At 39.5% G+C, this 9,298-nt stretch overlaps 1 protein-coding gene across 2 annotated transcripts in view; it reads left to right on the top strand.

Moving 5' to 3' along the window:
- The first annotated feature begins 553 nt into the window (after nucleotides 1-553).
- Nucleotides 554-9,298, top strand: part of LOC124281836 (leucine-rich repeat and IQ domain-containing protein 1-like) — a 66,487-nt gene continuing 57,742 nt past the window's right edge. For both annotated transcript variants that reach the window (XM_046717832.1, XM_046717830.1), the window contains exons 1-4: nucleotides 554-646; nucleotides 3,903-4,104; nucleotides 4,418-4,526; nucleotides 4,890-4,978. In XM_046717832.1, coding sequence (XP_046573788.1) covers nucleotides 3,928-4,104; nucleotides 4,418-4,526; nucleotides 4,890-4,978 — 375 coding nt within the window. In that variant the 5' untranslated portion in view covers nucleotides 554-646; nucleotides 3,903-3,927. The remainder of the gene's footprint in view (nucleotides 647-3,902; nucleotides 4,105-4,417; nucleotides 4,527-4,889; nucleotides 4,979-9,298) is intronic.

Below are 9,298 nucleotides of genomic sequence, written 5' to 3'. Positions count from 1 at the left end.
ATAAATGGTTTCGCTTTAATGTGAAAAAAATAACATATAAAAATAACATAAGATCACTTGCTTGATAACGGTGTTAGTACCTACACCGAATCGTCGCACTCATTGCAATAAAGAAGTTGACTATCCATAGAACTTGGTTTTCCTTCATCTTCACAGCTTCTAAAATGCCTCTCAAAGAAATAACCCTTTTCTGTCTGCGTCTATTTTTAGCGGATTCTCTTGACTACATCTCAATCCGTCCGTGATATAATTATTCATCTGCAGTTGCAGAAACGCAGTAAGTAGATTTCCTGATCGTATATACACAAATTACATCTGAGCAACATTATCAAATAATAATGGATATATTTGTTTTTGTCTCTGTTTAAAACTCAAGATCAGTAAAGATGAGAGAAAACATGAATTATTGTACATAAGTTAGAGGTTGATTCATTTATTTCCTGTCCAAATAAATCTTTCAAAACAGAGTTCTGGTCAAGACTTGTAATTGGCTTTGTGCGTCACGTCGCAAAGTTTCTGTCGCAGACTGGAGTAAAACCCAGTTTGATGACGCATTATGGGTAACATACCAACGCAATGGCGGATGTAAACAACATTGGGCACCTGTTATTGTGACTGCCGGTAAAATGATCTACCTTGTGAAAGCGTAAGTATTATGTATTAAGGAAATGGATGCTATTTATGCTATAGATTTCACTATATGAATCAATAAATTCTAATGAAAGTGATGAAATGTACTTGAAATATATAGACAGTTAGCCGTTTGGACGGTTGCGCTGAATGATAATGATAAATTAGTCACCATTATTACCAAATTACATTATTTCTCTTATGACTGAAAGTTTTGTAATCATTATTTCACATGTGTCAGATTGTGTGTTGCCAACTAGTTATTTTTGCATTTAGATATCTCATTCTAACCTGTCCCATTCCCCAAACATCCCCACAAGTGGCAGACTCAAATAGCTGAATTCATTTCACTTTTGTTTGTGACATGTCCAGTGACGTCCCCAAATGATTGAATTAGACAGCATGATTTTGTTTAGTTTTATATGTACGTGAGCATGATAAGTAGCCAGATGTGACATGCTTGGATGCAGGGGCAGCAGTGATGGGGTGGCACAGTAATAAACATGATAAAGACTGTGAACAATGATGACGACATGACCCTACATCACAGAGAGAACATCACATTCGTAAATCCTGTGCAGATTCAGATTGTTATGGATAATTTCAGTTGTATTTGGTTAAGATATGCTTATTTCGCTGGGGTTTGTGACTGGAAAGGGTGTATTGCTATTAGTGGTGGTCCAATTAATTGAAATAATCGAAGATTGGTCGCAATGACAAAACGACCAAGCAATCGATCATGTTTTCTCATAATCAAACACAAACAATTTTGGACCACTTGTTTGCAATAACAATATTTTTCACAAGGTGGATTTTGTCTCGACATTGCATAAGCACTACAAGCTCGTTCCAAGTCATGATTAAGTTTATCTTAACAACTCCAGGAAATGTATGTTCCTAACACACTAGTCATCCTTTAAAGATGTGAAATTTGCAAATGCATTTTGTACAATTTGCGTGGGGAAAAGTAGAGAACTACATGTTTTTTCTTTATTTTTTGTGCATTAACAAACATAACCAGGAAAATTTGATAAATGACGCTAACCAATTATTTTCCATGATTGATCGGTTGTAATGAACCAATCATCAATTATGAAATTTACACCAATTCCCAACACTAATTGCTATTCTCCCTGATCAATTCCCTTTCAACATAATCAATAAACATGTACGGTCAGGTCTTATCATAACCATAGTTACATACGGCCAATGAACATGATGAAGGCTGAGAAGAAATTTAGTTCATGAGTGCATCATATCAAACGGGTTATAGCTAAAACGGAACCACAGCAGAACGGCACCAAATTTGTTTGGCGAAAACGGCATCATATTGGCGAAAACGGCTACTGATTTCTGGGCTAAAACGGCACCATATATAAAAAGTTAAACAAAGTATGATGTTGACTTTTATTTTTTATTTCATTTCCGTATATAACATTAGCAAGATTATAACAACATATATGAAACAAAGTGTGACATTGACTTATATTTTTTAGTTCCCCGCAGTGATATTGTTGGAATAGTGCTAAAAGCAGCGTAAAACCATACTCACTCACGCACTCATTTCATTAAAATCACATTAGCAAGATTATAACAGAACCGTCATCATTACAAGTAGTAGTAGTTTATTTCGGTAAATCAGGCCACAGGCCCATTTTACAATTAGTGTATTGACAAAGATGTTGATGTTGCGCCACCAGTGCATGTATCGATGTTTGAGTACAACAAGTATATCTAGTACAATATACATGTGAATATAAAATATGTTGGTTATGTAATGGACGATTGCTTGCTCCTCATTTTAAGAGCGAAGAAAGTCAACTTGGCGAGATTATTAAGCATGAAAGTATTTTTGGTGGTAAATAACAGTTTACATTTACACTCAGACGGAAATTTGTAAGTAATAACTTGGCAGGAACTTTCTTCTAAGGTCATTATAAAATGGACACACTAGACAGACATGGTATTCTGTTTCCACAATTGGGATGATACAAAATGGACAGTCTTTCACTATTAGGTATGCCTAATTTTCTACCCTGTGATATCATAAGATCACTTGTCGTACACCAAAGAGGCTCTGAAAGAAGGAACTACAGCCATTGTTGACCAACACACATGATTTCACATTTTCCTACACCTGCAGAATATATAACAATTACACAATTACAGGCCGATTAATACAATACTCAATTAAAGGCCAATTAACAATCTACTCAATTACTGTGACTGCCAAGTATTAAACAAACATGATGAATACCTCCACTCTCACTCTGATGGCTGTTAACTGAAGTGTCATCTGTACTTACCCGGATGCCCTTTCCAATCACTGTCGGCAGAGTAGATGCATTTATTATCTAAACATACTGCAATCCAATATCAACTAATGACAAATTTTCCAATCACTGTTGGCAGAGTAGACGCATTTTAATATTCTGCAATCCGATTATCTAATGACAAACTAGTTTTCCCTACAATATTTTATTTGGTTCCGTTTTCGCCATAAGGTTTGTAGCCGTTTTCGCCAAGTCGAGGTTCCGTTATGTCCAAATGGTGCCGTTTTCGCCAGGTGCCGATTTTGCTGTGGTGACGTTTTAGCCTGAACCCATATGATATCAAACTATCGATTTGGCCATCACTGAAAATGTAAAGTGAAGTCAGATCATGTATGATAATGGCGGGACTTTATTTTCAATTTAATATTTTCATGGCATCAGGACCAATCTATACATGATGATTGAACTTTGAAGTCAAACCCTAATTCAGATGTGATTTATCCTGATGAATGCTTTTAGATACACTTATGTATGGATATACTGACTCATTTCAATTTCATAGTGATCGAAAAGAGCAAGGAAATCAGATGACAATTTGGGTAGCACTTAGACTAGTTAGAGCATGTCCCTGTGTGATGTGGATGAGGTGCTGTAAAAGTACTCTTATTATTATTGTAATCAGAAAACCATTGTTTGTAGCATGGGAGAAAATATAATGAAAAAAAAAGATTATTTTTAAAACTTCATCAGGATATATTCATGTGTTCAGTGATAGCCAAGTCGTGTAACTTGTAAGCTTGTTTTGTCATCTATCACCCTGTAATCTGTTGTAATTTAGTATACAATTATTCTTAAAGAACTTTTCCATGGTTAACACATATTTTTGTATTTGTCAGAACAGAAATAGTACTCTTTAAATTTAATTATTATTATATTATTTTTCGGTTTACTGAACCTGCCAACCAATTCTGTATAAAATGTGGCCTGGTGTATGTTCAGGTGCCTTGACCAGTCTGTGTGAGCAATGACCATGTCACCATCAGGTGTAAAGCGTGAAATGGATGAGGAGGCTATCATTGAGGCCGAGATCCAACAACAGTTGGAGGTCATCGACCTTGACAGTGATGATCCCAACAACAACATTGATGACAACAGCATTGAGAGACCTGTCGAGAACTTGGAGGACAACATTGGAGATAAGGTTCACCATTGTTATAACTTACATGCTTCATGTGGTAATTGATTTACATCTTAACAGGGTTTATATGTTTTTACATGTCAAGTGTTAAAAATTGGCCAGATTTACTGACTTGGTTGATACATGCCATCGTAACCCAATTGCGTATATCGATGCTCATGATGTTGATCTCTGGATTGTATGGTACAGACTCAATTATTTGCATCATATAACTGGAATATTGCTGAGTGTGGTGTTAAACAACAAACAAACACAAAAACTACCAGACCATCAAACCATATAGATCTATGCTAATGTTCCGTATATCCTCCTACAGCTTGTGTTAGATGAAGCTCACAGATATCTGAGTCTACTCCAGCAGCAGACTGAAAACTTTGAGAGGGAACTGACAGAGTGTGATGACCTCATCACCTACCACAACCAAGGTAATGCCAAGGGAAGTAACTCTCATACATGGCAGTCAGATAAACACTACAAGTAGGATGTTTCATTTGTTTCATTTATTTGTCATTTCGATTATTTACCCATGCTTTCGTTAGTCGTATTGATAGTAAATAATAAAAAAAATTGCAAGAAAGTTTATCATACCATGGACATTCAGATTTCAGATTAGTTCATGTTTTTTTCTACTTTTTGATTGTTTTCCAAAATAACCAGAATATATTTCCAAATTTGGTAATGATCAAAGAATATGCTATCAATAGTTTGGTTTAAAAAACCCCATTAAGGATGATTTACCACTGTATTCTAGAGACTGTCTCATGGAACTTACCGATCATTTGTTTCAGACAATGGTGCCATGAAGGAGGTGGATCTTGGTGACCTAGAGGAGGAAGCCAGTAGACTGGGGGTAGATCCAGCTGAACTCAGGAGGAAGGTGGGCACAGAATGCACACAGTCAATACTTCACAGATTGTGTATTTACATCATTATCATCCAAAACTGTGTTCCACAGGAGATATTGTTTAGGAGATATCGTTTTGACAGTAGATTTTGTACAATGCCCTGACAATGCTATGACGTCATGAACTTGATGACGTCACAATGCTATGACATTGCTTCACTGCAAGCCTAATGTCAGTACTGTGTTCAGAGATGTACATTTTTCATTGAAAACCAATGAAGAGTGATTTTGAATGATAAATAGAATCTCACCCTCGTGTCTTCTGATGTCAAATATATCAACACTTGTTGATAAAATTTAAAATATCCTCGGCAAGCCTTGGATATTTGTAACTTTATCAACTCGTGTAGATATAATTGATATCAGAAGACACTTGGGTGAGATTCTCGATTTCCTCCACCACCCAAGAATACATATGGCAGATTTGTTGTCTCTAATGTTTTACTCAAGTATCACCTAGGTTGAGTAAGCACAACTTCAGCGATTGCTTTGAGCAACAAGCTGTCAGATTTCTCATGCAGCTTGAAGTTTCTCCTCATTCATTCAGTGGTTGGTTGGCACAAAGTTCATGAACAGAATGCCCATTGTCTGCATGAATTATTCTTGCAGACATATTAGCATATTAGCAGACATTCGTGACCCACTCGTGTCATTCCGGGACAAGCTGAATAGCGACTTGTGCCCCTCTGGAAGGATTTCATATTGGCGTAGGAACATCAGAACTATATACTTTAATGAATGATTAGCAGATTGAAAAATAGAGACTCTTCAGTTTTACATCAGAAACACCCGGTGGAATGTATTCATGTGTGACTGAGGAGCATGTAAACAAAGCCTGTGAAGTATTGAAGTTAGTTATTCCATTAGGGGTTGAGTAGTCCAGTGAGTAGCATGTCAACCCAGAGAATGGTAGGTCCATGCAAAAATCCTGATTTTTCCTTATCCTGACTCATGATCTTTTGCTTATCTCCCTTTCCTCTTCGAATGGTAGTGGAACACTTAAATCCCTTGAAGTTCCCGAAGCGGACCTATAAATACACTCACCCACGAGTTACCTCCCTTTGCCCTTTCCCACGCAAACCAGTCATGTGATGTGCCTTACTTGTCACTCTCTCCCTTTTCGCCCAAGCGCATTATATCCTTTTATATTTAGAACCTATTCTTCAAAATTACGATGTACCGGTATATGGATTTGACTATAACTACTTATGTAGTATTTGTAAAAATTAATTACATTTGAGTTGTGTTTTCATTGTTATGTAACTTTGTTTACATTTCATGAAATCTTGCAGTGTTTGCAGGCACAGATTATCCGTGGCTGATCCTCACCCCCAGTGTCCTTCGTGTATAGATCCATGTTCCTCCAGCTTGCGCTGTACTCATTGTATTGATTTATCTAATCTACAATTTAATCAATATTTGTCTTATAATTATAGACGTGCCATGGATCGGGTGAGAAAGTCATCTCAAGTCATGATTGATAAAACTGACGATCAGCCTCCAAAGCGTATGTTGTTTGCTACTGCCGATGTTCATAATACTGGTGCTATGTTTAGTACATTACAGGGCCAGTCTGCTGGTAAGGGGGCCAAGAAGAGATCGTCTACATCTCAGTCGACGCCATCTTAGACTAAGAAAAAGATGTCATCCTCTTCTACTGTGCAGAAGAAGTGTACGGTTACCAGATCGGAGGGCAAAGCTAGACACTTTTGACGAACCCCCAATACTTCTACCTGAAGTATCTATGAGATCAGCGACGCAGTCGACCTCTACTACTACGAGATCGTCCCCTACTACAGTCACAGCAGGACAGCTGTTCGACATACTACCTCTTACTTCTCGGATTGAAGTTGAGGCACATAACCCATCAGTGTTCGCGAACGCCTCTCCTACACGGCAGCAGCGTCAACCTATGCAGAGATGATGGCCATGATGGAACGTAGATTCCAGGAGGAATCGAAGGCTAGGAAAAGCCTCTCATCTACCGACACTGTGTGCAAACCCACAGGCCTGCGCGAATCTACTCCTATTAGATCTACATCTCAAGGTTATGTTCACGAACGTACTCCTTCGCGAAGGTCTCCACAGTCGGACGACTCTGTCATCTTGGAGGATAGAAGAGATGGCACACATACTCTTCAATCTACGTTTCGTGAACCCTCAGCGTTCGCGAACATCGAAGGATCCTGCTCCTACACCTAGCCGCTCTAGGTCAAGACCTTTATCTTGCACAGATGTTCGCGAAGCTACTCACCTCAAGCCAGACGTTCGCGAAGAGATAGCTCACCTCACAGAGGTTCGCGAAGAGATGTATCCACAGATAGAGGTTCGCGGACAGAACACTCTCAAGATAGACGTTCGCATAGGGAGGAATCCTCAGATACAGGTTCGCGAAGAGAGGATGAGGGTTAGAGAAGGGAAACAGGTTCACAGATGGATGAATCGTTGAGACGTAGCTCTCATAATCAGGAGACTTCGGACTTGCAAACGGACTTCATCTCCCCAGACTCAGAAATTACAGCATGGATTGCTAATGGGTTGAACTTGGAGTCTCCTTCTAAGGATAAAGATGAAGTCTACACTTATATGATGCGCGACGATGACTTCGACTCCGTCACAATCCCTCCGATTGAACCTATATCCAAGGTACCTTCTAACCTACGCACAGCTTTGAGAAAGCTACAGACATCTACAAGGTTCGAGAACTCTCAGAACTACAGGCTGATAACAGCAACGTAGACATCTACAGGGTTCGCGAACCCTAGGGTTAACGAACCCTTACATCAACAGGCAGGTTGTTGACGTCGACTCTATTACCATACGGCTGAATAAAGGAAGCAAAAATGAACACGGATGAGGTCTTATACCGGGTAGCAGATGGCCTGCGGATATTGTTGTTCACTCACTCACTCCAACCCAACAGAAACGTACTGCATATATGCTGATGACTTCGACTCCAATATGATATCACCTATGAAGCCGATATCTCAAGTACTGGAGAACCTCAAACGACCTTTGGAAAGGGCTTGAGGTTAACATCGCCTTCAAGTATCCTTGTACGGACGTACAGATGATCGTATTAACACTCGTCACTCAGCGTGGGGATTAGGATTATATCCTATCAACTAGATTCAACATCGGTATTTCTTCAAAATCCATACAGATATACATCTCGACAGCCTCCTTCGTCATGCTGGGAATAAGTGATTTATATCACTAAACAAGAATTTACACTTGGAGCAACCCTTAGTCGAGAGGTTTATATGAGCGGCGTAGATGTACGCCGCTTTTTACTCAACCAACTACATTGCATCAGATTTTATGGAGGCCAACATGCTACAACACTGGTGACGTCATGCTTGAAGCTGATTGGTCCACGTCAGACAACGCCTCCCACTGACAGAGCAGGCTCCAACATGTTTTCTCATTGTAAACAAACCCATTGTATTAGGGAATACTTCATCGGCAGCCTTGGAAACAGTATACAACTACGGCCTGTTGCCATGTTGGGAATCTAATAGATGTCTAGCCTTGACAGCAGGATAAACGTTGTTTATTTTGGAAGTTGTCGCTGATAAAAGTCGGTATGAGTACCTGTTCCCTGTGATGCTACACGGGAACCAGCCTTGCTATAAATAGACAACGCTTCGATGTCAACACTGATCGCCTGCGTATATAAGGGGAAGAATCATCATGCAATCAGAGGTTAGCACTTCCAAAGGAACGTCCTATCGTTTGGAATATCGTCGGCTCTATGATTATTCATACGAATAACCAAGCCTATCGGCACCTATCTGCTACAGCGAGGTCTACGCAGTGCCGGTTATCTAAACGACGGCATACAGGTTCTTCAAAGTACCAATCAACTCAGAGAGCAACTGAACTTCACAATTAAGTTGCTCACGCAACTAGGATGGCTAGTGAACCTGATGTAAATTGGAGTTAGAATCAAAGATCTTCAATTGCTTGGAATAAGAATTATCACAACACAGAATCGAATTGTGCTCCCAGAAGATCATTGGGTCAAGATACAAGCCATGATTCAACAAGCAGTCATCTCTCCATTAACACTGGGGCGGTGGGGTAGCCTAGTGGTTAAAGCGTCCGCTCGTCACGCCGAAGACCCAGGTTCGATTCCCCACATGGGCACAATGTGTTAAGCCCATTTCTGGTGTCCCCCGCCGTGATATTGCTGGAATATTGCTAAAAGCGGCGTAAAACTAAACTCAGTCAGTCAGTCCATTAACACTACGAACATGACAATGTCTACTCGGTCTACTAACCTCGGCGCAG

This window comes from Haliotis rubra, unplaced genomic scaffold, assembly GCF_003918875.1.
Source record: "Haliotis rubra isolate DU_JTF1 unplaced genomic scaffold, ASM391887v1 Scf29, whole genome shotgun sequence".
NCBI lineage: Eukaryota > Metazoa > Mollusca > Gastropoda > Lepetellida > Haliotidae > Haliotis > Haliotis rubra.
The sequence above is the reverse complement of the archived record's forward strand: the minus strand, read 5'-3'. Positions and strand labels throughout refer to the sequence as shown.